We start from the raw sequence: 27,876 nt of genomic DNA, 5'->3' as shown, positions 1-27,876 counted from the left end.
ACCTTAAGAAGGACATTGCTGCCTTGGAAAGGGTGCAACGTAGGGCTACAATAAATGATTCCTGGTCTTAGATTTCTCCCCAAATGAGCTTGATGGGCTGAATGGCCTCCTCTCGTTTGTAAATTTGTCATACTCTTATGTATCTCTTTAAGAACTATAGTTTGGGTTTCAATTTATTACTATTTGAAATTGTTTTACTTAAACCTATTGCCTTTTTCTAACACGATATATATATTTTTGTTAACACTTGAATAAAGTCATGATTTTTGTTATAAAACCAATAAATTTGCGATATATTTAGTGAATTATGGGACTGTCATGACTGAATTACCCCTGACCTAAAAAGCTCGTGATCAGAAAGCAGAACTGAAGCGAGTCTGGATGCAAGTAGAGAGAGCAAAGGGCAGCGGAGGCAACTGCGCCTGTCTGTTCGGAAACATAACCGGCTGACTACAGCATCGCAGGCATTTACTTTATCTGCCACAAATGATCAGTGTATCTGCATGCCAGTGTTTTGCATGTTGAGACAGTTGATGACCAGTGTGTCATATTTTACATTAAAAACTTAATACCGCAGGTGTGGCATGAAAGCTGAGAGTGGGCCAGCAAAGTAAAGGCAGATACAGGTTCTACACAAAAATTCAGGCTCCAAAATGCATCCAAGATAAAAACTTAGAAATTGAGGATGAGTAAATTAAAAGAACAAAGACCACAACAAATCAGATCATGTTTTAATAAAAGCCCATTTTTATAGAAATTTTATTTAAAGCAATTATGAGGTCCTCATGTTTCTATACAACTTAAATAGAAAGCATGAACTACTTGACAGTGATCATTAAAAGCGTACCGACTGATTCAGAAGAGCTAAGTACATTGGTTTCAAATGGCAGTTTCTCTACAGAAAACCCAACAACCCCTTAAGAAGAAAACATACAGCTATTTCATTAGAAAATAAATGAGAGCAATTGAGTAAACAGGTCCAGACTCCAAAATTCCGCTCCACAGGGTTAGATTATTCTGCTACAGAGATGTCTGTTTTGAAGTCATTTATATTTAATTAAGAGCACCCAGAGCAAAGCTCATATATTGGCCCAAGACTGCAGATTTCTAAAGGGGTTCGCACCACATATCAGAAATAAGTCTAGTCCGTTACTTTGAAAAAAATTAAATTTGCTGTTTTTTTTTTGTTATGTGCACAATACTTTTGTATTATTAAAGTGCATACTCGAGTTAGTCGATAGAAAGAGCAAATTGCTAAAAAGAAATAAAGTTAAAAAAAGTAAATAGTCAATTTGCTGTACTGTTAAAGGACTTACTGACTGAATCATGCTTCGATTTTAAAAAATGTCATTTGCCGTTTTCCATGCCTCGCTCCGACTCAGACCACAAGAAAGAATCACGAGTAATTTTTAACAATTAGCAAAATGAGTCTTCATCCCTTTAGTTGTTGGCACGGTGTTTAATCCTAAAGACTCGTGCAGCTATTGACTCAGAGAGGTGCTTGTCAGTGGTCCAGGTTTACATTGGCACACAGCACTCACATGGCACAGATAGTCAACCAATCAAATCGTACCTGAATTGGACCTTTGGGTTTTTATTGGCTGGAGGCACAGGTGGGCAGTTTGCCCTTAGCTTGTTATGCAGCAGGTACATTCTTGCACTCAGCTTATAAAAATCTACTAGATAATGATGGTACTAGATAATGGTATAAGAACTCCAGCATCCAGATTTAACTGCAATCTGTGGTTCTATTTTAATGATTATTTCCTGAATAACATTTTTTTGCTTATCTACATTTAAAAGCAGTCCTTTCACCAGACCCCAGAACAGGCATGGAAAATATACAACACTGTGAGTGTGTAACGTGTTAAGTGTGTAGCAGGAGACAGGTAAACAGTTTCACTCACTACGTTTTTAAAACGGTCCGATTCCTTTCTTTCTCACATTGCATCCCTTGACATAAGGGGGTGGAACTTCCATCCTAATCTTAAACGCACATAAAATAAATTCACAGTCATCTTTAAGGTCCACATCACCACCCAGAAAAGAAAAAGGCATTTTATCCCATTTTCTGTCCACCTAGAACTTTTAAGAACATGGATATTTTGCGCTGGAAAACATCACATGTAGGAGATACATAATGCATGCAGGTGCTGCGTGTCGCAAATCTGTCCATGAGTAGCTCTCACAGCCATGTTCGAAACAGCTCCCAAACGCAAACTGTCAATCAATGTGGGGAAACTAGGAGTGAAACTAGTCGCCTGATTCAAAAATGCTGCCGTCCACTTAGTAATTCTGCTGCCCGGTAACTTTAATCTTACAAACAGGCTTTGATGAGCAGTGTTACCGTCCATCAATTGTAACAAAAAAGCTAACTAAAGCTAATCCAATGAAAATAAGGCATAGACAGCTGGATACATCTGCCATGCATCTGGAAACTCTGAAGCATCTTCTGTCTTCTGGTCTCTCCTCTCAAACATCAAGTTGGTGCTCCAAGCGGTTCAGCCTGGACCGGAGCGGTGTCCAATGGAACATCGAGACTGGGCCCCTTGTTAGTTTATCCTAAGCTGGGTTCCCCACTCACTCGACCACACGCAGACACGGAACCGCTGCCGGTTAAGCTCTATTCGAGGTTCCCCGGGCTCCGGTCGGCCGGTCCCCTAACTCGAGTCCCCAGACACGGCGATCCCTGTTCCGTGCTCCGAGTCGGGCCCGTCCTGCTCATCAGAGGGCAGGTGGACTCTCTGCTCATCCATGCGTTTGGCCTGCACGCGCTGGATCAGGCTGAAAAAATCCTCGTCCGGCACGGTTGGCGCGCGGGGGCCAGGGTCAGGGGGCGAGCACCTCTGATCGTTGATCCTGGAGGACTGGAGGGAAAGAGATAGGCTAGTGAAAGGGGAAGGGCGGGCTACAAAATGAAGAGAGGGGCCTCTAACAGCACTGAGGGGACCTGGGGAACCAAGATAAGAGGTTGGGCAAAGTGCTGAGCAAAGAAAAAGCAAATCGGTGCAGGATTACAGTTTATATATTTATGCAATCTTAACTGAATACCGCAAACCTTAAACAATCGGATCTTTGCTATTCAAGAATAATCAATACGTTTGGCAACAGCTGTAACGGGATACATTAAAAACGGACTGATTTGCTGCAATGTGCCAGGTTCACCACTAGATGTCACCAAAGATGTGGGTGAAGTATCTTAATATAACGCTTAAAATTTATTATTGAATCTAATCAATAAGGGAAAAGGACATATTACCATTTGTAATTTAATACCAACTAATATATTATTACTTTAATGCAATATATTATTTCAGTTTTTTCTTTAGCTACGACCAGGGCTAATTCCAGTATAGGTACATAATTATTACAATGTATCATATTAATTCATGAATAGGTGTATTTTGTTCTTGCCGGAGGTTTAACAAAAGGCTATGAAGAGTCATATGTATATAGTTCATCCACATATTTTATGAATTGTCCCAGTTCTAAGCACCACTTAATGTTTCTCACTTAAGTCTATAATTCTCAGGAATCTGAGGCCGCCACAGCGCCCCCTGCAGGACACGTGTGCCCATGCGCCCCACCCTGTTACCTGGCACTTGATAAGCATGTTGAAGAAGTCGTCTCCAGGCTCCTGCGGGTCACCATCCACGCATAGGTGGCCCAGGTTATTGTGTGTGATGCGGAGCCCTGGTAGGTTACTGACGCTGACCCGCTGGTCGTCAAGGCGGCGACTCTGCGAGCTGGCGATCAGGTCGAACAGCTCCTCTGTCTGGGGGGAGGTCATCAGGGAGCAGGCGTCTAGGGACACGCACAGGAAAAATAAAGAGAACAGCTCTCGTATTTTGGGTACTTAGCTTATTTATCATACAAGAAATTAATGTCTTTCAGATCTTCAGTAAGCTACCAGCATTACAGGCGTTAGTGAATTTTCAATTCAAATTTGCAATTATTTGATGTACTACTTGATATTTATTTTAAGTACTACAATGACTTAAATGTTTGACGGGTCGCCATTAACAAATATTTATGGTTTTGTTGACTTGTTGATACAATTCTATAAACTTGTCAGTAGTAAAAAAAAAAAAAAGGGGGACCTGAACCCACAACCATTTGGGTCTCTAAGTTAAGGGACTTGATGATGATGGAGGGTGCTTGTTTATGACATCACCAGAGAGTGACGCAGGGGGATACCTCTGGCACCGTTCTGCTGCTCGTCCAGACGGCACCGCTGGTCGTCCATCCGGCTACTCTGGAACTTGCTGAGCAGGTCGAAGAAGCAGTCCTCGTCCGAGGGATCTCGACCTAGCTTCTGGAACAGAGCATTGCGCTGGATCAGGGAATGCCCCCACTCCCAGGCAGTCTTTAACATTTACTTCAGGTCAGGGGTCTAGAACTACCGGCCAGAGGATTTCTTATGACTTCCTCCATGTTTTTAATTCAATATTAAATCTGGCCTGCAGATCGATTTTTCGTTTTCCACAGAGAATAAAAAACAATGTTACGCTAATCACCTCCAGCACACCCCCCAACTCCCATTACCCTTTCAGCTCAAAAAGAAATAGCTTAAGTGACCCCCTTGGGAGAAGACCTGCTAGCCAGTGCTGTGGCCCCCAGGTTATTTAAATCTGAGGCTCCTGTTTTAGCTTCTGCTTGCCCTTGAAGTAAGAATTAGCACCGTTTATAAGTGGTGACGCTCTCCATTACAGAATTACAGTAATGCTAGTGTTTGGGCCCATTGCCTTCAGGTCAGAAGTGCACATCCCTTCCGGTCACATCACTGCGACCATACAGCCAACACTGCGCTAATATGCAGATCTGCGTGCAGCCACCCCATCTGCGGCCCGGTCTGCGTCTGCGCTGCCCCTGCGGTACCGGGTGAAGGCAAATGGATCAGCCAGTTCCTTCACTCATTTTCCATTTGGTGTAAAAGCAGGTAAGACCATGATTAAGCAGGAACGATGATTCTGGTGAAATGCACGTCCGTGGAAATGAAAGCAAAAATAAATAAATAAAACTTTTCATTCCCTTGTACTTTTATGCAAAGTGACAAACAGAGGAAGAATCCACTCTATATTAAACACAGTGAACTGATTAACGCCGCGACTTCTCAAGGTCTGCATCTTAAGTTAATTACATATTACGTCCAATGTCGTTAAATTATTTTAAAAGGGTCCGATTCTGCCAGTATGTAAAACCGGTGGTGACTCACTTTTGCATGAGGCAAGATATTATTTTCATAATGCAGTTCTCAGTTCCCTGACCTCCGTGATTGAGGACACCAAGTGGATACACTGCAGGGAATATTTAATGGAATGACACGCCAACCTCTGGTAAGACATTATTCAAGTAAAGCAAAATTACTGTCTGCAAGCGCAGGAAATGTTGCCTGTCCTATTATGAAATAACAGGCCGGGTCAACAAAAGGTCGGTAGCACTGAACACTAAAGAACACAGAAGCAAATCAATGGCAGACACACAGCATCCACCCTGTTTTGGGACACGCCCACGCACAACTGTAGGTGAAACACGATCGATCGCCTTGGCAACCTATCCACAGTGTTGACTTAAGGCCCATTAAGCAGCCGTCACTCGTTATGAATGTCATTTCAGGGACGGTCTCTTTATAGTAAACAATGGGTCACCATGCTGGCATAACAGTAGGCCCTGGATAAGAAATGTGGGTCCCGGGCCGATGTCGTCTCACATGTGGAGCATCGTCCAAAGCACATTTAAATAGCAAGCATTACTTGCCATGGTCCTCGGATGTCTGCACGAGAACTTTAAAGTAAAAAAAACTGGTTCATGAAAGAACACACCGACTCAAGAGAAGCCGCTCGCTAAAGTCTTAGAGAGTGCTGGAGCCGGGAGCAGACAGAGGCGCCCTCTACAGGAGGCACCTGTACACTGTAATGTCGCCACGGTCTCCCTGCCTCCCCGCTCACGGCCCCCAAAAAAAACCCATCAGCCACCATCACCTCCTCCTGTGCTTCTCCTCCCCCTCTTCCACTGGGTACTAATGTCGCCTGCATTGTTCGGTGAAACGGATGGAATGAGTGAAAGAAAGAGAGAGAGAATAGGGGGGTGGAGGAGGAAGGGGCTCTCTTTGGCTTACATCACGGTCTCTATAGAAACCAGGACCCCATTTCCAAACCCTCTCCGTTTCCTGCTGGTCTGTGAATCTGCACACACACGCATGTACGCACATGGGCAAAGAGCAACACGCACTAACACTCCAGTACCACACACACACACACACACACACACACACACACACACACACACACACACACACGTTTGTACCCATGTCTTTGTGGGGACTCTCCATTCATTTCTATGGAAAAACTCTAAATCCCAACATGACGACCTTAACCCCTACCAAGCCCTAACCTTTATCATAAATAATTAAACAAAATAGAAGACTTTTAGTTTTCTTTTCATAAAATTGAGTTTGTGGGGACTGAAAAAATGGTCCCCAAAGGTCAAAATGACAGGTTTTTGATCCCTACAGTGTAATGTGTACATGGACCCCCAAATGCCCCCCCCCGAGACTCGATCCAGCCACTAAGACATATGACTGGATCTAGGCGCCACAACTCACATCTGGCACAGTGTGAACACGAAACCTGCTCTCTTGATCAGATTTTCTGATCTACAGATAAAATCGAATTGGGTGGGGGGACGAATCCAAACAAACGGGGGGGCTCTGATAAGAAAGAGGCTTTTGGGATGGAAACCCCATTGTTCCTAGTAACAAGCAAAACACACCAAGCGTCTGTGTTCGTGCCTAATTCACCCTGAAACCGCAAAGAGGAAGACACCCCACCCATGACGCCTTCAGGCTTTCCTGACCTCCTCGGCTCCCAGCAGGTTTCTACACTGACCTGGAAATATGTAGAGCATGCTCACGGCATGCCATTCCGACTGAGCGCGTGGGAAGAGAAAAAAGCTGCATGCTTCTTTAACAAATGGAAGATGAGGGGCGGCCATCTTTGATAAGGGCGTTTTTAAGGACTAGAAATCAAATTAAGTTTAAGCCTTCATCCGACACCAACATCGGATGGATGAGCTGGTTCTCTCAAAGAGCCTCGTTGATCTTCCACCCCGCCCAGCAACTGACCCGGTTACCAGGGAACCGGCCCAGCCGCTGCTGGCACACGCCACTTAGCATAGTGGGGAGGACGTGGAATAGCATAACCCACAGCATTTAGGCTGCCGATAATGTGGACTGTGAGATGTACCAACTAATGGTCTGCTCTACCAATCATAACGCGGGATGAGATCCTGGGCCGTGGTGTGTCCCTTCGGACATTAGCTAAGAAAGTCATTAACCATTAAGGATTTACATAAGGAAATAAGCCGTCAGTTATGAGTTTGAGCTTAAAATTCCCATTCAGGCTTCATAACCTTTATCCCATACAGGGTCACAGTAACCCTGAAGTCAATCCCCTACAATTTGCTGTGGTCTAAAAATCTGCCGCATTTAACTGGTGCACATTTGTGCTTTCCAGCCAATCATAAGAGGGCCCCAAGTGACAGATCCCTTATCGGAGTGGGTACCGGTGCAGCGCCATCCTGAGATTCCACCGGAGAGGCCCGGCTATCCGGCCATGGCTGGTCGTCTAGCGGCTGCCCGTCGGCGGCTTTCCGCCTGGCCGGCCGTGACATACGGTTCCTGCTCCTCCTCGACACGTCGTCCAGGTCCTGGCTGCTCCCGTTCTGTCCCTGGAGAAGGGCAACATAAGCACCATGCTACTGCAAAGTTAGCTTCTCAGAGAGAACAGCTCACGGGAGTTGCATTTACACAAAAATGTTCCGAGGGCAGAAGGACAACTTATTGGTTCTCTCTCTGAACCAATCAGATTGCAGAGGAGGTGGGTCCAAAGCATTTCTCCTTCTGTCCTCAGAATACTTTTGTGTAAAACTCCCATGAACTGAGAGAACAGCATGGAAGATCAGAGGTCATACAAGTTGGTTATTCAAAAAGGGGGAGCTGAGGTCACCTTTTCTGGGGGGTACTTCCACAGCTCCACACTGTCCATGCTGCTGGCTTTGCTAAATTTTGGTCTTGCTCCTGTGAGAGAAGGAATCGCATCACACATCCTTATTGAAAAAGGACTTCACTGCAAGACGTTCTTGTTGACAAAAGAGTTCTTTATATAAGAAAGAATCTATTACCAACAGAGGAGGTTCTCAGTAAAGAGGTTCCTATAAAATCAAAACTTCAAATGAACCATAGTGGTTCCCAATCTAGTTCTTGGAGACCCACAGTCGGTCCATGTTTTTGCTCCCTCTGAGCTCCTCCCCAGACAGTCCCTGCCAGGGGCTGGGACGGAGCAAAAACGTGGACCATCTGTGGGTCCCTGAGGATCACATTGGGAAACACTAATCTACCACATCAACTTATCCAGGATGTGTTTAAGGTGAACCTAGAGTCTGTGTCAGGCAGCATGAGGCACAAGGCAGGGACACCCTGGACAAAACACCAATAGTTCATGTTTTGTACTTTCATTACCAAATTTGGAAATTTAAACTCAGGAACATCACTGAATGTTTTGCTTGAATGTGGTGAACGACTCCACCGGTCTGAGCTGCAGAGATAATCCATTAAGTTTCTTATGCCAGCTGTCGTAATGATTTTGGGATAATTATACCAGCAAACTGTCAGACGGAGCGAAGATCTAGACGTATTTAGGGGGAGAAGCTAATCCAATCAGCTATAGTCCGTCACTAATTATTAATGACAAAGTAGGGTCACGGAGCAAGCAAATGTTTATACAACCATCACTGGGAAATCAGCAAGGTAATTAGATATATTTATGAAAACAATGACGAGAACTTTGAGAACGTCGCTAGCTCTGTGAAGACAGCGAGGGACAGCGAGGGATGACCGTCGGTGAGGACAGGCGAAGCAATCGCAGACTAAATTGGACTCCCTATCCGGCGGGTTTACGCACGTCAGCCAAATTCCCATTAGTGTCACTTGACCACAGGATACTTCCCCAGGTGCCCACTTAGGGCGATGGGCATCGCCACGGAAACTGCCAAGTGCTTTCGGGGGGAGGAGAGCGGGCTTTTAATGACATCATTTTGGGACTCGCTTCACTTCAGTACCATCGCGGCAGTACATGGCATCATTACTCACTGCCAGACCAGCCGCCAGTCGTCTGTATTTATTCCCAATAATGACGACTCTGCATATGATCTATTGAACGACAGCATTATTAAAAATCCCAAATGTACAACGGCCCTTCTCAGTATGATGACATCATGTGTATTAATATAAACACTTAACACAATCCTCACAGGCCTGACAGACAACATTAATATTTCTTCACTCTCCATATTTAAATGTCAATTTGTGTAATTTAAGTTGTGCAAACGGTGGCGTAGAACCTCAGTGGACACTTTCGTTTAACTTCTTTACTTCCTTACACTGAGTATCTAATTTTGATGGTAAATAAATTAACCAAAAGATATATGTATGTTGGCTTATGTGGTATGACTGTTGATTTTCACACCAAATATTTCATTCAGTATTACAAAAGGTCTAATGTCAGAAAAAGATTATAAAAATAAATATGGGCCGAATGGCCTCCTCTCGTTTGTAAAGTACTTATTCTTTACTTGTGTTTTTCTATTCACAACTAACCAAACATATCTGGTGATAATGACATTCTCTGTTGACCAGCACAGTGGACTGAGATTAACATTTCAACTTTTTTGCCATTTCGAAATGGGCTTATTGCAGAGATCAATGTTTGAGCAATTCCACTTATAACCAACAGAGGGCGCATTGCCTCCACTTTATGTATTTTGTGCACAGAGAGGCATATGAAACACACACGAATATGACATAATGGTGAAAGTGATTAAATTATTTAAATAGTTAAATCATTGATAACCGTGCTGTAAATTAGTCATATGAATTAGTTTCTGGAAAACTCCAAAGCAGATGGCAGTTTTTAGCCTACCTTGCACCTCAAACTCGGACCCGCATGATGAAAGGTCTGCCTCGCTTATGTCCAAGGTCTCCATGAGCTCCTCCATGTTCATCTTAGCGGTCTGTTCGCCTTCGTGGTCCCCGATCTGCACAGAAACCGTTTCCATGGTGAGCGCCCACAGCTAAAATGTACAGCACCAGATTCCCTGAGGGCAAACAGAAACTCAACCGAGATGAGTTTCCACTCCATCCTCGACCTTCTGTTTAACCAACTGGGAGCCTCACTTTTCCATAAGGGGAAGAGGGTGCTTACATTCAATGTCACAGAAGGTCACGTTTACCTACCAAGGGCTACCCTCCACACCACTTCACATACCAGAGGGGATTAAGCGAGATCAAGGGTTGACACCCGGCCAGTAGAGTTGGAATGTGCTGATGCATTACATGAGGTCACAGACTGGCCTCCAAACCACAGTCGGCTGCATGATGCACTAGATAAAAGATTCCTTTGTGTCCTGAACATTATATTTCATTTATTCAGCAAAGTCTTTTGTCCAAAGTGACTTACATGTAAGGGAAGCTTGGGGTCACCCACCATCTGACACCAATGGGCTTTGCTCAAGGCCTTAACAGTAATATGACTACTATACCAATGACGGAATTGGAGCCCACAACCTTCTGGACATGAGCCTCTAACCTACTAATCTATACAGTGCCTCATAACACTAAAGAGAGCAGATCATCATACGATACGAGCAAAACAATCAGGGGTGCTTTTGGTGTTGCGTGTGCTTTGTGCATGACGGCAGTGCTGTCATCTGACCTCCAACAGTCAAAATAAGAGGAGAAAGTGGAGTAAGAAAATGTATCTTTACCCCAAACAGCACAGGGCACAAGGCTGTGGGGCTCACCGGACAGAATTCCAGTCCATCGCATGTTCAGCGTCACACTCACACACAGTCATATTTTATGGGCAGTTCATGTCTTTGGACTGAGAAAAAACCCATGTGAGAAAATGCAAACTTCACGCACACTGAATGATGGTGGAATTCAAACTCACAGCCCTTGTCCGTTGTCTGTGCCAAAAAAAATATTTAAGATGCTGCAGGAGCCATTTGTTATTGAGGCTGTCCTCATCTTACGAGCCGTTCGTGCAGAAAGTGAGGGATTCACAAACGTTTCTCACAACCGTAGCAGCGTACTTTGGCCAGGTGTCCAATGTCTTCGGCTAACAGCTCCTCACCTCTCTGGAGATCTCCAGGTGCTTGCGGGCATAGTGCAGCGCCCTCCGGTGGTTCCCCAGGGCCACGTAGGCATTCCCCAGGCTCCAGCAAGCACGGCCCTCCCCAACCCTGCCGACCAAAAGCAGCAAACCATCCCAGGCGTTGAACAAAGCTGACCTCAGGAATTACAGTCAGTCCTGCTACAATGCAACCAATGCATTACTGAAAAACCTCACACTCATTAAAATCACATACTAAAAATACACATAATCCAACGGGACAAATCGGTTTAGGGGAATGCAGCTAAAAAAAAAAACTTAGTAACTTACGCCAAAATAAATGAATTCAATAATAAAAACGGTGACACCACTGGTCAATAATATAATGATATGCATATTAAATAAATGTTAATAATGCAATAATAAATTATATCATAAACATTTCCTATGAGTCTTACGAGTTCTCTTATGAGAATTGCCTAGTAATTGCTTCAACTGAACGTGCTGAACTCTAACATGTCAGTTGCCGAAAGTCAGGAATAACGACGGCTAAAATGATGCTTGTGGAAATTTTTCTTACACAGAAATGGTCTGAGGGAACAAGAAACAATGATTGGTTCAGGAAGATAACCAATCATTTTTGCTTCTGCGTGCAGAACATTTCTATGCAAGTAAATCTCCCAAGAGCTACAACAATGCTTTATGAACCATTCGCTGTATTTTATGACACCACAAGATGGTGCTCTTTGTTTACTTTGAAACTCTTTTTTACCAATTGCCTATGGAATCCTGGGGTTGGAGTCTTGCACATTCTGGTCTTGACAGGCCACTATAGGACTTCCCTCCCAAGGGGGCTTCTTGACGAGTGGGGTCAGAAAATACAGCAAAGGGCTTATGAAGTGTCGTTTTAGCTACTGTTAGCTAGGAGTAGTGGGCCACAGCCACTGCGCAGCTGGGCATGCACACAGCACAAATACAAAGGATCATGGTATGCAGAGGACCACTGAAGGCAACAAGGAAATGTACGTGACTTAAAAAGGTTGCTGTGTTTTTATACGATTATATGGAAAATATTTTTAGATTCTTAGAATTTAAGACTTTGACCTGTGCAATGCGTGGATGTGCAAAAAATTCATTTCTCTTAGATCTGAAAATAGTGCAGAGCCCAGTTCATGACATAACAATAAATATTATACACATCGTGGCCATGTTTTATTAATTCACTCCCTCATTTTAGTTAAATGGTGGGCAGGTTTTATGAATTTTATTAATCCATTCCCACGATATATTAAAATGAGGGCAGGTTTTATGACATAGCCCGCTCACAATGAAATTATACCAATTTTTTCTCACGATGTACTAAATCCGTTCCCCAGTTTCAGTTCAATTGTAGCCACATTTTACTAATGCGTTCGCACAATGTGAACCGTGGGTGAGATATGCATCATTTTTATCGTCATGGTGGGGCTCCGGTTAACAGGTCAGATAAGACAGCAAAATGACACCGTATGATGTGGAATAGAAGGGCATCCAACATCCAGTCCTGAGGGGAGTCTTTTTTCCCCCATCACCGAGCTTTTGTTGTACCCAAATTAAGTAAATTATTTAAGCATAATTAAACATCCAATTTTTTGCTTCAGATTTTGTTGATGGTATTTGTACCAATGAGAAATACTGGAGGTAAATAAAAGCTTTCTTGACCTTATGACTATTTAAAAAAAAAGTATTAACATAATTATCTTAGTTGTTGTTTTAAGGTGGAGAATGTAACCAAAGCCATTTTTTATGTGCGATCATTCCTGAGAAATGGTGCCACAATAGGTCCACTGCCAGTAACGACGGCTTATTTACGTGTTTTTGGTTATAAAACTAGTTCACACATGGGGCCACCTATGGCCAGGGCTCAGAGCTGCCAAACCCGGATCAGCTAGGGAATGGGGCAAGGTTCACAAACTCCGCATGCACCCTCTGAGGCCCCTCCCCCCACATTCATTTGACTTTGTCTTTTATGCATACCTTGTGCAGGGAGGAGGGGGGGGAATAAAAGCTGTCGACCGGGATGGGGCTAAGTTGGGGCTAAGTTGGGGCTAAGTTGGGGCTAAGTCTGGCCTAAGTCGGGCTCTGCGGAGCTGCCCATTTTGCCCACCCGGATGAGCTCCTGGCTCAGCGAATGGACGCACCTGTCAGTCAGCTGCTGGGCGATGGTCAGGTGCTTCAGGTGATAGTCGACCGCTCGCTCATACTGCTGCAGCAGCGTGTAGGTGTTGCCCAGGCTGTAGCAGGCCTGTGCCTCCATCACCTGGTCCTTCAGCTGGTAGGAGAGCTGCAGCGTCTTCCTGCATATGGGCAGCAGGAGACGTCAGGTGGGGTTGGAGGTAGCAAAGAGAGTTGGGGAAAGGGGACGGACTATATAACCTGCATATCCACATCTTCAAAAGGCAACATATGGGACCTATTAAAAACATCCACACCAGGGGTTTATACAGGGGCAAGGCCATAACCCCACTGGCCCTAGCTGAAAGCTGATTGGCCCACAAAGTGCCCCTCCCCTCACTGATTCAAAACGTATCATTGGCTAATAAGGTCAGCCCCTCTGTATGGAATTTGTTCCTTCTTTTGCCCCCCTCCCACCTTTAAACATCCTAGAATGGCCCCCACTGCACACCCAGGGAGAACAGAAGAACTTCGGAAATGGCCGCACAGCAGAGCCATCTATGCATCCCGGTGGCTTATTTGCATCACGCGTTGTATGCTCTGCCAAGGACGCCGTATCCTTTTGTCAAAGCCGCTTCTGCTCTTACCTGTAATATTCTGTGGCAGTGTCAAACTCCCCCAGGAATATGAGGGCGTTGCCAAGGTTACTGTACGCCCGGCGTTCTGCCGCCTTATCGCCAAACTCCTTGGCGATGGAGAGTCTCTGCGTGACGCAAGAAACACAGTTATGGTCTATTGTTCAGCCGCTGGTGTCCCCTACTACCCCAGCACGTCAGCACTGGCTGAGAATGTGCTAACAGCTGGACGCTGATAGGTGATAATTAATTCCCAATGATACATGCTGGCAACCCCATCCAGACTGTACTGCCCTCTACCCTGTGCTGCCTGAGACAGCCTAAGCTCCCCCATGTCCCAGATGAGGATAAGCAGTTAGATGATGGATGGATGGATGACCTGCTGATGCTTAATTGCAATTTCAGTCACCTCTCTATGGAATTTGATGGCTTCCCCAAAGTTCCCCAGCAGGTAGTGGGTGTTTCCCAGGTTCCCATAGGCCCTGCCCTGTGCGGCTCGGTCTCCAAGCTCCTTGACCAGGGAGAGGTTCATCCTGATGGACAAAGCATGACAGGAAAACCCGGAGTGAAGTGGGCCGACACGTTTAAATCAGCAACGGGACACTCCTGAGCCAGAAATGGTACCCTGTATCCTAACGAAGGCAAAAGAAGCACGCCGGGGGAAAGGGAAATGTATAATTATTTGTGACAATCTCATTGGACTGTCTTCATTCCAACCATTAAACAGCACTTCATTCAAACCAATTATATTCAAATTCAATTTCCATTTGACACGCAGGATCTGCGCAAATGTGCAAAACTCAGCTAGCATAATGTGCTAACTGCTAATCGCCCTGGGGCTAGACTCCTGCAGATTCTGGCACTGACAGGTCACCGTGGGACTTCCCCCCCCCCGAGTGGGCACCGCCTTAACGAACCGTTACTGCTCCCACCACACTGGGTAAAATTGACAAGGCGCGGCGAGAGAAAGGGAATGTGTAATTATATGCTAATAAGCACGGGGCTACCATAGTACGACGAGTGATCCCTAAGTCACAAAGGAGTCACAAGGGACTTGCTAGGGAGTCATGACGCTCACCGGCTGCAAAGAGGTACAAGCAGCATGTGATTCCCACTGGATCGATTTGCACTAAAGGGATTATTATTGCTCAATGAACACATTTTATCTGCATCAATCTATGTTTCCGTCAGGCGTTCAAGATATGTCTGCATATTCTTTGTTAATGCTGTCCCCAGTGGGATTGTGGTTATATTCCATGAAGCAGCTGCTCCTGTTGTGGATGTGGAAATGTGGATGGATGAATGAATGAATGAATGAATGAATGGATGGAAAAAACGTATTTGATGAATTTAATTTTTCCCCAATAAATTCTCATTTGGAAATGCATGTTTATTTAATGTATGGATGGATGTTTTAAATATTACCTAAATATTTATTCAATGAAGTTTATAGTTGATTCACGGAGAGAGAGAATTTCCTAATTACTTTACTTATTACACACCAACTATTATTTTTACAACTTAACTCTGGTTAGAGTTAAAAGAACATTACAGGCACTTACTCATAGAAGACCGCCGCCTTCTCCAGGGTTTCTCTGACCTCAGGCGGGAGATTCCCAGGGTCCTGATTGCAGCCCCACGACTGCTGCTTGCCCTTGGCGTGGAACACATTGCCGATGTTGTAGAGTGCTCGGGCCTCTCCCACCTAGTGGCCAGACACAGAAGTGCAATCAGTCATCAGCTCTAAATTCCAGCTCCATGAGCACCCTGGAGCCAGAACAATGGCTGCATGAGAAACATCACCGTCATGCTCCCTGAAGGCTCAGTCATACAGCATATAAACAATGAGTCATCATTAGCAGCATTACAATGGGTCGGAGTCCAATAAAAGTTTATCTGGTACTGATAAGGGCTAAAGATACGGATTACTGGCTGGACTTAATGGACTTGTACTACCTCTCTTAGAATTTACAAATGTCCATCATGAGTTAAATAAATACAAATTAATGAAACCATTACAATATTCTATTGTCTGGTTTTGGATCAGAAATGTAGGGCATATAGTTTCTGTGTGGCACTATGCAAAACCCTGAGATGGGGCAACACCCCCCCCCCCCCCAAAAAAAAGTGCCTCCAGGTTCCGCTGAGGACAGGAGGTCCCGGAGGAAGGTCACATACCTTGTCCTCCTGCTCTCTGGAGATGTCCAGATGCCGCTGGCAGCAAACCACTGCCTCGTCGTAACGGGCCAGGACCTTAAGGGTATTCCCGAGGTTGCCACTGGCCTTTCCCTCCCCAATCCTGTCCCCGATAGTTCTGGAAAGGGAGATCAGACTTAGGTTTATTGACCAAGTATGTTCACACACACAGTGTATTTGTCTCCAGTTGTCAATGACCCTCATACATACAGCAGATACGCACACAGCTAAGACAAGTCAACACTCACATGCAGTCCAGCTGATATATGCAACACGCTGCTGTGGTCGACCGATGTACAAAGAATGCATTTCAGTGCAAAGAACGTTGGGAAAAAAATACACCCATCTACTGCTTTTCCGGGAATAAATACAATGCATGCAATAAAATATAATAAGTACAAAGAGTTATTGATAACAATGAGATATTGTGCAGTACTGGGTGGGAATTGTGCAACTGAGCTGGGAGATCACAACGCATCATGATTATTTCAATTTCCTCCTACAGAAAATGTTTATTGAATAGGCTTGTACACTAAGCAGCATGAACGTGTTTCCCCATGGAATGAAAAATGCACAAGATTCCTGTATCATACCATGCAGAAAAGTGCTAAGAAAATGAGGCTTCCAGACAGAACATCCCGTCCATTAGAAATTATTATGGACTTCAAGTGGAAATTAAAAGGCTATTTTCAGTTCGGTCCATATGAAGAGGCAGAGTGATAATGGCAAACAGATGTTTCTAGAATAATGAGTCAGAAGGTGACCTCAGTTTAGCTCTTGTTGGCAGCGTTAACCCTGGTCGGCTAAAACAAGTCAAAGGCGGCCGGCCGCCCATCAGACCCTCCCTGCCAGCCCTGGGATTTCTGAACCTACGGACTCTAAGTTTGGACTTAATAATGTAGGATTCAGACTATTGTGGGGTGAAGGTCTTGACTTTGGCCTGATCTGAGTATCCTTTGGCTGGCGGAACAACGCCCTGATTATACACTGCAGAGGTCACGATAATCACTGTAATTGTGACACACACTTGCTTATGTGCTTGGGGACACTGCACGCCGTTGAATGTTTCTGTGTAATGTCTGGTCTTCCCGAGTCGTCCCATATCCATCCATCCATTTTCCAAACCGCTTATCCTATTGGGTCGCGGGGGGTCCGGAGCCTATCCCGGAATCAATGGGCACGAGGCAGGGAACAACCCAGGATGGGGGGCCAGCCCATCGCAGGGCACACTCACACACCATTCACTCACACATGCACACCTACGGGCAATTCAGCAACTCCAATTAGCCTCAGCATGTTTTTGGACTGTGGGGGGAAACCGGAGTACCCGGAGGAAACCCCACGACGACATGGGGAGAACATGCAAACTCCACACACATGTGACCCAGGCGGAGACTCGAACCCGGGTCCCAGAGGTGTGAGGCGACAGTGCTAACCACTGCACCACCATGCCGCCCCCGTCGTCCCATATATGCATCTTAAATTCTTCTTCCTAAGCAGTTCAGGCTACCTCAGCGGAAGGTCACCAGTTCGATTCCCATCCTTGGGAAAACAATCACATGTCCGTTGGACTCTCGAGCGAAGCCCTTGTTCCCCCGGAACGCTCCAGGGATGACAAATTATTGGGTGACCCTGTGATTGGACCGCAAGCTTCACTCTCAACTATGTGTTGTGCGTGTGTTTGTGTGGCGTATCCTGTGCTCATACTTGTGCAAAAGGCAAATAAAGCATCATATCTGGTCTAAGCCGTCTGTGCTCTGAATCACCACTGCAGGCTCCTTTACCTGGCCAAGGTGAGGTCATGCCGGTGGAACTCCAGTGCCTTTCCATACTCCTTCAGGTAGAAGTAGGCATTGCCCAGCTGGCTGTAGATGGCGCTGAGGGTCTTCAGATCTTCGGTGCCCACCTGGACGGCTGCCTCGAAGTACGCTGCGCCCTCCTTGAAGTTCCCGGCCTTACAAAGCCGCTCCCCCTCCAGGGCCAGATCCAAACAGGAGGCCTCCACCCTGAATGCAGAGGGAACGACGCGAATGTTAGTGTCCGACACCCGGCCAAATTACCGTTTCACAGGCTAAAGCACCCCCGCTCTGACTGCACACAGAGCACATGATTACATACGCAAACTCCCCAGTAACTGCCCAGTAACTGCCACTTAGTCTTTTCTCGGAACACAGGAACTTCTTCGGCAGGTCGATAAGTACACCCCAGCACCGCATTCTTCACGGTCTTACGCAATAACAGTCGAAGTCCACATGGGCTCCTGTGCACCTCTCAGGACTAAATGCCTGAACTTCGATGAGACCTTCAGACCCTCCACCAGCGGCATTGCTAGGGACTCGCAACAAGAAGGGAGATTTGCTGGTTAATTAGATAGGTTGTCAGGTTTATGGTGCACTTAATAACCCAGACTACCTTAAATCTGACAAGTTATCCGGCTTAGCAAAAAATCCTGAAGAAATCATACTGAACGGTCTCTCTCTGATGTTGCGATGATCATAGCACTACGAGCCTGGCGATTCTGAGAAAACGCAACCCTGGACTGAGACCGCTGTGTGTGTGGAAGTATGGAATTTTCAAACTGATTGAAAGGGTGTTAAAATATCAGAGCTAAAATAAATCATTCGGGGCTCGTCCAGGCTCGCGATGAATCTGCCCTCAAACATCCACCCTCTTTTTTGTTCAATTCCCCTGCCTGTCACTGTGGAAAAGCTCTTAAATCATTATAAGTTCTCCACCTACACTGCAGATGTGTACTGTGACAAGTATCGATGTCCATTTCTGTTTGCATGCAATCTTTTTGCATCAGACTAAAATGTTTTTTCCCCTTTTTACACAGACATGAAATAGGACTGAGCAATGTTTTTCTTCGGGGGAAAAGACAAAACATCCACTGCAGCCTTCTTCACGGTCACCATGGTAACGGTGCACTGGAAAAGGGGCTGGGGACGGCGCCTTCTGGCTCGTCTCGAAATGTCAGCCGACAACGAACTTCTCCTTGGCTCGAAGAAACTCTGCAAATGCGGTGTGTGTGTGTGTGTGTGTGTGTGTTTCCCATCCTAAATACAAAAATGCAATAATGTCACCGCAAGAGCCGTCTCTAATGGGCCGTTCCCTCCCTGCCTTTCTAACCCGAACACACTTCCACATTTTCTCTGGCTTAGCTTAGGAATTTTATTTCATTTTTTCTTTTGCAAAGTCGGCCAGACCAACATAAACAGAACAAAAATATCTAAAAATAAACTGTGCAGCCGCCTGCTGCTGTTTGAACCCCCCACCACCTCTGAGCAGTTAGGAACTTCGGCGTGGATGAATCCACAGCTATCAGCACGGAGAAGTAACGTGTCTACGATATACTGTCTCCTCTTTCTGGGTAACGTGCATAACCAGCCCCCGCTCAGTGCATCAGTAGGCCCACGAGATCACTGATCACTTGACCACAAGGTAAATCTGGAGAAGAAAGTCCACAGCTAGTAGCCCCCTCCCCCATCCATCATCTGAAGAATTTCCTGCGCTCTGGGTGGGGGGGGGGCCCTCAGAGAGGCTGCATAGACCTTGGAATGATTCAAGGAGGAACACATCCCAGACGCTTTGTCAGCCAAAGCTGAACTCTCAAGAAAGAGCCAATGTAATGTCACTTGTACAGTAAGTTCTTGGCACCATGATAGGACTAGATCCAATGGATAGGAGATCCATTATACTAGATCCAAGACGCCGTGATTCCGGCTTTGAACCAAAATGTCTTCACCCACATGGCATCTAGGGACCGTTATCATTGCAGCTGGAGCTTGTAGGTCTTATAACTGCTGATCCTGCTCCACACGCTCAGCACTCTCCAGAACGGGAGACAAACTCCCTTTATAATTTTAAATTAAATGCTACTGCAAACCCTTACTAGTTCGGCGAAGGGCACAGAGGAAGAGGTGCCCTTGAATATTCATGACTCTTTCAAATCAAAGGGCGGATGAAGACCACAGGAAGGTCTTTATGGTCGGAGATCCGTCTGCGCGTAAAAGCAAACTGGGGCTGGGTGGGGGGGGGGGGGTTCTTGGCCTTGAGAGTGATGGTAGTATTTTTCAAAGTGGGAGGGCATAAGAGGGACCCACCTTATTATTAGCCAATGAATTTTTTTTAATCGATGAGTGACAGGGAAGATGAACTCCAGGGGCCAATCAGCTTTCAGCTGGGACCAGTGCCCTTGTGACCCCGCCCCTGTATATGCCCCTGCTTGGCTTATCGGATGAATGTAAATCCAGAGCTTCCACATCGCAGCCAAGGCCAGATCACAGAGAAAGGAAGCCCTGTTTTCAAACAACACGCGTGGGCCTGCATAAATATGTAAATGTCGCTGTATGTATTTTTGCAACACAAAGCGACTGAAATTTCAGTTGGGTCTTTTTCACCACAGCACTGGAGGCCGAAAGACCTTAAAGGCTCCGTGACGTAAACCACAAAATGATTTTTTGGTAGCTAAAAGCTTAACGTTTTTTTATGTGCACTGCAATTACAGCATGCTGTATATAAATCGCAATATGGAAATATCGCTGGTCGAGAGCTCTCATCTACCCATTTAATGAGACATAATATTCAGATCCCCCGAGGCAAACCGGGGTTGCTAAAGGGAGGGTCAACGGCATCAGCCAAAGCGCGTGAATCCTTGTTAAACCCACGAGAGCCTGGCGTAAAATCCTGCACAATAGGCCAGGCTGCGTATTAACGTTCAGTCATGTCGAGTCTTCCACTTAATCCAGCTCTTACACACGATCTTGTGCTGAGCAGCGGAGCTGAATCCAATCGTCACTCGACTGCTCTTCACAACAGGAGGCCTACCACCACTAAGCTGCAGTATGGCATGTAGGGCTGTAACGTTACACGAAAACCACAGTTCGGTACATACCTTGGTTTGTATGTTTATGCTGCTTAGTGTACACGGTTTGGTATGTTTCCGGTACAGCGGTGGTCCAACAAACTAAACATAAATTGCTTCTATTTTACTTCATTAAACAGTGGTTTACTGAATGAAGTATGACTTTCTTAAATAAAAAGACACTGTCAGTACTGCTGCAACCTATTAATAAAAAACTAAAATTTACTTTAAGTAAATCAAGATAAATATTCTCTCAGTATTCACATCACCAGCTTTCAGTTTCACATCAGAACCGTGCACTGCCTCAAAAAAAATGCAAAGCATAACAAAATAAATATCCATTGACAGCTTCCAGCTTCACATTAGGACGCAGCGTGCATGCGTAGCGTGGCCTCGTCCGCCCTTTGCGAATGGGGAAACACAAGAAGGTTCCGCATTTGCTGCACTGGTTTGGTATAAGTGCGCACCAAACCGAAAGACCCACACCGAATATTTTCGGCACGGATGTGTGTGCTGTTACACTCCTAATGGCCTGGTGTGTTAGGATGCTGCGGCAATGATCGAAAGGTCAGCGGTTCAAAGGTCAGCAGTTCAAATCCCAGGGTTGGCAGAGTGCTGTCACTATTGGGCCGTTGAGTAAGATTTTCAACCCCCGATTGTTCCAAGGACGGTCTGAGTTTTTCTCAAAAAGGAAGAGAGAAAAAAAAAAAAAACGTGTTGCTTCGGATATCAGCATTTAACATTAGACTGGAAGTGGGAAAGAGTCTTGTGCTGAATACTGAAATAGACACATTACTCCGAGCTCTTTGGGTGATTATTCATGCATTTCACCTACACAGCTAAAATCTCCAGCTTCCGTGCGAAGTGTGATTTGGCGCTCCTCTCAGTCCCTGTTTGGCCTGCACGGGAGCCGGAACATTCCTCAGTCGTCAGTAACACTGGGATGTAATGACATCATCGAGGACCTTTACTCCGAGCCCATGGGTGTGGATCTAGCATGTGCTGGGAGGAGGTACGAAAACCCACCACTCCCTAGCTGCTGGGGGACCTCCAGCACTCTTCTCCACCCAAAAGCCAAGCGTCACACTTTGATGCCTCCAAAGTCTTCCACAAAAGTCAAAACTCCCCAATTAAACTACCTGCGGCTTCATTCATAACACTCACTGGTGCCCAAAGGAAGACGGAACCTCACCTGTACACAACTCATTGCAAGTTGGCCTGTAAACCGTTTTAGAAGTATTGATGGAAGGAATCAAGTTTGGAACAAGACTAGGTAGATCAGTGAATAGCAATTCTGACACCCACGCCCAAGGTCGGGAACAGTCCAGAACCCACCTGTATTTCCCCAGGCATGCAGTTTTGAATAACTGCTATCTCTGAATTATCCAGATAGTGGAAAATTGGGTGTGTGTGCTGTGTGATGGACTGCCAGCCCCTTTCCAGGGTGTCCTGCCCGAAAGGAGGACGGATTTGTCAATGATTGCATGATTCAGCACAGAGAACCAATCAATGTGTGACACATCACGACAATCCCGCCCACCACGGGAATACACAGGTGCATATCATCAGCATTATTGCATAAAACCTACACAGCAGTGATAACTCTGTGGGGTTTTTGTAGAAGCAGCCTTTGGCAAATACGTATTGCACCCTAAAGCCCGGGCCCACTGTCCGGAATGGGACCGTCTTGTTTACCAATTGCAACAGGATGAAATACTTTGCTCCAGTGATTTGAGGGCGGAGCTTTGTGGCGCTCCTCCAGTTCCCGCTCGTCCAATATGCTGACAGTGACAAACTCGAGTGAGTGGGGGATGAGAATCAGCAGGGCATGCGTGTGCCGCCCCAGGGCCCTAGGCACTGACAGACACTGTCATGTGATGACAGATCAGCCTAAGTGGGGGTGTTGACTGGAATGTTTTAACCTGTGGTGTAGTAAAGACCAGTTGCTCTATTCCAAAGCCTTTTCAGGACTGACCTCTGTCATTCTTTGGGCAACAAACTCAATATATCCAGTGTGATACCAAGTTACACTTGTAGCCTTTCAGTGTGTTTACATTTATTTCCACAGCGGCTGACAAGACAAGCACACACTTGTCGACGGACGAACTTAGGAAAAGGCCTCAGCCAGAAAAAGGTGAGACAGTCATCCTCACTTTTGGGAGTCCTGAGCCATAATCAGTCTATGTCAATCAGTCTATGTCACGCCCAATTATGTCTTTTTTTGTAGGTCCACTTGCTAGCTGACAAACCCCTCACGCCCTGCACATCAAAACAGGTTTATCCCTAGTGAAAAAAAGTGCACACAACACCGTCAACCCTGCATAAGTGTAAAAACGATTATTGTGGCTGCACTGGAATATTTTGAATGCCAAGAAGTATATACCTCTTTGCCCGTAATCTGGATTAGATTGAAGGCTAATCCAGATTTCATAAAAGCAGGTAGGTTTACAAAGGAGAAACATACTTATCCCAACAAAAAAACTCAGCATTGACCTGAACAGCACATGGACATAATTAATGCAGATAACATTGAATGTAAAATGTATGTGTTAGACAATGTTATTGATTTCCTTCATTTCTGATTATAGTACGATTATAGTAAACGGCACAAATCTTTCCATATCATATCCTACAATTCTTCTTAACAATTCTCTAAAATGTGGCACTAAAACACATGAGGCTCACGGAGTTAGCGGCGCAGCCACTGATCAACGCTAAACAACCAGCTCTGCTTCTAGCGTTGCATCCGATGCGATGCTGGCCCCCACGGGCACAGCTAGACAGTCTGGGGGACTGTGGGTTGGGGGGCACCTTACTAGAATATTTTGGTGTGTTCCAGAACCATGACACACTGCTACCCCCCCCCCCCGCAATCTACCAGGGTATCAATGCTCCTAATGGCCCGGATGAAATTTCACCAACTCCCCCCAGTCCTCTCTATGGGGGTTAGGTCCACAGGGCGCTAGTGGAGACCCTCTCCTTCATAATCAGTGCTCGCCGAGACCAGGATTCGTCAGGAATCCCCACCAGCAACCTCCGCCTGCAATGAGGGATGGCATGACCGTGGCTATGCCCCCTCCATCCGAGCCACATGAGGACGATCGCTCTGCAATTACACCCCTGCGGTCGGTGCGGGGCCGGAATGTGTGTGTATGTGTGTGTGGGGGTGGGGGGGATGCGGCTCCTACCAACCTCATGGGACACCCTCCGCTTCCTGAAGGAACAATGGCCCCCATTATTGCTAGTGCAGCTGTTGCCAGATGTGGGAAGCAGCCGATCCATGCGATTAACATAGCTGTGATTTTTGGGGTGAGTGCGTCCGCTTGTCAACAGCAAAACCAGGCTTGTTTATGGCAAATCAAATGGGACGAAAAGATCCCGGGCTTAGTAAGAAGAGTCTGCTGCCAGTGTTACTTCATGCTATTCCTCCCTACAGTCAGGGCCATCCACATTTCCCTCCCTTAGAACCACCATCTGGAAATTAAACTGAGGATTACACTGCGAGTGAGTATTCTCAAAAGAAAACACTGACTTATTTTATAATTAAGCATGAATTCCTGAGGTTTTGACCTTCAGAGGCCGTATAAGAGACGGCACAAGCTCACCCACACACAAACCACTGCAATTCATAAGCTTCATTCTCCCACAAATGCAAAGTCTCTTAAACAGTACAGACGATGGCCAAGGTAGGTTAGTTTCATCTGGACCTATAAGACACTTCTGTTCTATAGAAACCTCGTAGCTGCACCCTGATGTGGGTTTTTAGTTACTAGATTATTCCCTATGGTCACACACGGGCTGCGTTGTCGTAGATGATGTAATGGGGACTGGATAGTGAATCATCACTGGAGGACCTGGAGGAGCACTGTCAAAGACGGAGATTGATATATTAATTAGGGCTGCACAATATCGCACTGTGATTATATGGCACGTGCGGAATAATCACCAGAGATTTAGATGATGGCCGTAAACATATATCCGGATGCCAGGCTTTTGGTACTATACAGACATTTACTTACTCAGACAATTTGGTAAGCAGATCTGTAGCACATCTAAAATATTAATGAGAGACGTATTGTAATGTGCAAAAGTTAGTAATCTGTAGTCAGACTTTAAACTGCAAAACACACCTTCACACCACTGATCTCTTGTTTATCCACAATATCTCCCATTTTAAAAGAGCAGTTGAGCTGTTCCTTTCTTCGCCGTCATTTCAATGCCTCTCTCTTCCATGATAAAACAGTAGAATGCGAGTCCTCCACTAACTGAATTTAATAAACATAAGGATACACAGAATTCACCAAACTAAGGACGCATCTATACCAGGGGTCACCAACCTTTTTGAAACTGAGAGCTACGTCACGGGTACTGAGCCATACGAAGGGCTGCCAGTTTGAAACTCCCTCCTAAACTTATCTAACCTTCATGTATAATAAACATGTTTGAAATGCTTTTATTTTTAGATATTTTCATTTCCAAATCTATATAAATGCAAATGTGATTAAAGAAGAATAACAACAGGATAAAACTAAATTTTAGACGCTGCTGACTGGTGAGTTGTGCTATTTTTATAACAGGTTCGTGGGCGACTCATAGGGTGCTTGTGGGCATCCTGGTGCCCGTGGGCACCATGCTGGTGACCCCTGATGTATATAGTATCGAAAAGCTGACGACTGCCCAAATATTTACACCCACTAAAGCCCCAGTGATTATTGTGCATGTGCCATATAACTGCAATTAATCGCGATGTGATATCATGCAGACCTAATATTAGTGGATAAACCTTGACAATTACATAGAGATAAACGATGTGGCCACGTCTTCAAAGAAGCCACAGAGCAGCGACATACAGCTTTATATAAATCTGTATTTTCTTTTGCGTCATTTTAAAGAAAATATTCCATGACGAGGGTGCAAAGTAGCAGCCTGTAACGGCCAAGATGGTCCAGTTCATTTAAGCTTCTAAAGAAAATATCTTAAGGGTCCGAAAAAAACCTCACAGATGCAGAAAATTCAAGAAATCGGACAAATCAAAACGATGGGTCACTTTCTTCATCCAGAGACACCCATGAGCAGCTTCAAGCTACAGGACATTAAGCTGAGCCGATTTAGCACTAGGTGCTTCCAAGGCAATCAAACCATAGAACATATCTGTCAAGAGGAATTATCACTGCAAGTAATCCACAGATGTTTATTAAAGGGTTGTGAGGTACCTTCTGAAAGCTTAAATATAACGTAAAAATCTGTGTTTTTTGAGTAAATTATCTAGTTGGGGCAAGAACTTCTCTTTATAAAAGCTAACCAACCAAATGCTATCCTGAATAAGTTATTGACTACTATAATTAGATAATCAAACTATGGATTACAGTCAACCGGAACTGAACACAATCCCTCCCACCCACACACACACACACACACACACACACATCTGTACATCTGTATATAATATTTATTGTTATTTATTGCCTCCCAACTCCTTACTCTTCTATACCACGGCATTTTTGCACATATAACCTTCGCTGCTACCATACAGTAACTTAAATACTGTATCCAGACTGATACCACCGTTATTTGGCACTGTATGTTGTCTTGTCAATCTGCAGTGCTATGCTGTCCTGTCTGCACTTATGATGTTGCTCTGTCTTTGTCCTGCTCTGTGTTGCACCATGGTCATGGAGGAACGTTATCTCATTTCTCTATATACTGTGTGTATGGTTGAAATGACAATAAAACCTACTTGACTTGACTTGATCAAGTAGTGACATCTCTCTAAATGCCCGTGAGAACTAACAAAAGAGTTTGCGGATCCGGCTTGCTTCTCGGTTTCATGCACCAGACTTATTTCATTACAATGGCCGTGTGCAGAACTGAGAGCCCGCCGGGGACGTGATCAATGACCACAGCCTGAAGAACCAAAGCCAGCGCGCTTCCTTCCCACGGTGCTACGAGTCCGCAGGGCAGGCGCTGCTCAGCACTCACGGCAGCCTCCTGGATGGGGGCGAAACTGCGACGCCAGGCGTTTGTGTCAACAGTCTCCCCATTCACACAATCTGCCCTCCCCCCGACACACTTGTTTGCTGTACACGCACAGCCTCACATGCCGGACAGGGAAGTGGCAGGGAAAGGACGCGCTGATACCGACCGATCAGCGTGGAGTCCCCGACCCGACTCTCAGACGGGTTGGCCCTTCTTCTTGCCGGGTTCCGCCTTATTTTCCGACGGCATGCACAGCTCCTCCGATTAACAGCAGGCAGCTGTGGGTCTAAGCTACATAAATGCGCGGTTAGACTCGAGCAGGAAGACCGCATGAAGCCGACTGCCATGCTCACGATGGGGAGAGGGAAAACAAAGCAGCGTTAGGAGCGGTCCGGGGAGCGGCGGTCTGCGGGGAGCAACCTTGCGCTCTGCGTGATCTGATAAGTGCCGAGGGGCTGGGATCTCTTTCAGATATTCTTCACGACATGCGGATATGGAGCGTGTCCCCTCGGCTGGCACATTGCAGCGCGTTTCCATGTGCCGAGCTCAGGAGGAGGGTGGGGGGGGGAATGTGGCCTCGAAGACTGAGCTAAAAAGTCTGCACCTCACACAAGCCGGAGAATTGGTAAATCTCGCTCCTTAGTCCCTCTCTCTTACCCCCTCCACCGACAGCAGGCCTGCCCTCCCCAGTGCTTTTTCTCCTTCAGCCTCTTACCTTGAGTGGAGCCTCTTGCCTGGTGCCTCCTGGTCCATACCATTAGCAGCATGAGCCATGAACCGGGTCCGGTGCTCCCTCGCGTGAATCCCAGCTGCGTATCGCTACCCCCACCCCTTCGCTCCTCTCCCGGCAGCTCCCTCCGTAGCAATGGCAGGAGCCGAGGAA

At 45.8% G+C, this 27,876-nt stretch overlaps 1 protein-coding gene across 2 annotated transcripts; it reads right to left on the bottom strand.

Annotated features, from left to right (window-relative positions):
* Positions 1-719: 719 nt before the first annotated feature.
* gpsm1b (G protein signaling modulator 1b) lies at positions 720-27,876 on the bottom strand. Of its 2 annotated transcripts, none has more exons than XM_049021426.1 (14): positions 27,709-27,876; positions 17,938-18,159; positions 16,136-16,271; positions 15,520-15,662; positions 14,367-14,490; positions 13,970-14,085; positions 13,349-13,504; positions 11,190-11,298; positions 9,978-10,092; positions 8,007-8,077; positions 7,564-7,755; positions 4,198-4,315; positions 3,596-3,804; positions 720-2,867 (listed from the first exon to the last, which is right to left on the bottom strand). In XM_049021426.1, exons 1-14 carry the CDS (start codon positions 27,765-27,767, stop codon positions 2,661-2,663), a joined length of 1,977 nt encoding a protein of 658 aa, XP_048877383.1. In that variant the 5' UTR covers positions 27,768-27,876; the 3' UTR covers positions 720-2,660. The 2 variants fall into 2 exon arrangements, with proteins under 2 accessions (XP_048877383.1, XP_048877384.1); XM_049021427.1 differs by having other exon boundaries at positions 7,564-7,728; positions 27,709-27,875.

The sequence above is a fragment of the Brienomyrus brachyistius genome, chromosome 7 (assembly GCF_023856365.1).
Source record: "Brienomyrus brachyistius isolate T26 chromosome 7, BBRACH_0.4, whole genome shotgun sequence".
Lineage (NCBI taxonomy): Eukaryota > Metazoa > Chordata > Actinopteri > Osteoglossiformes > Mormyridae > Brienomyrus > Brienomyrus brachyistius.
This window is presented reverse-complemented; position numbering and strand designations above follow the sequence as displayed.

Coding starts and splice junctions, on each gene's coding strand:
- gpsm1b (XM_049021426.1), bottom strand. CDS start 27,767: ATGGCTCATGCTGCTAATGGTATGGACCAGGAGGCACCAGGCAAGAGG. Junction 15,663..16,135: donor CCAGAGAGCAGGAGGACAAG/GTATGTGACCTT, acceptor TCTGGCCACTAG/GTGGGAGAGGCCCGAGCACT. Junction 2,868..3,595: donor ACATGCTTATCAAGTGCCAG/GTAACAGGGTGG, acceptor CTTTCCCTCCAG/TCCTCCAGGATCAACGATCA.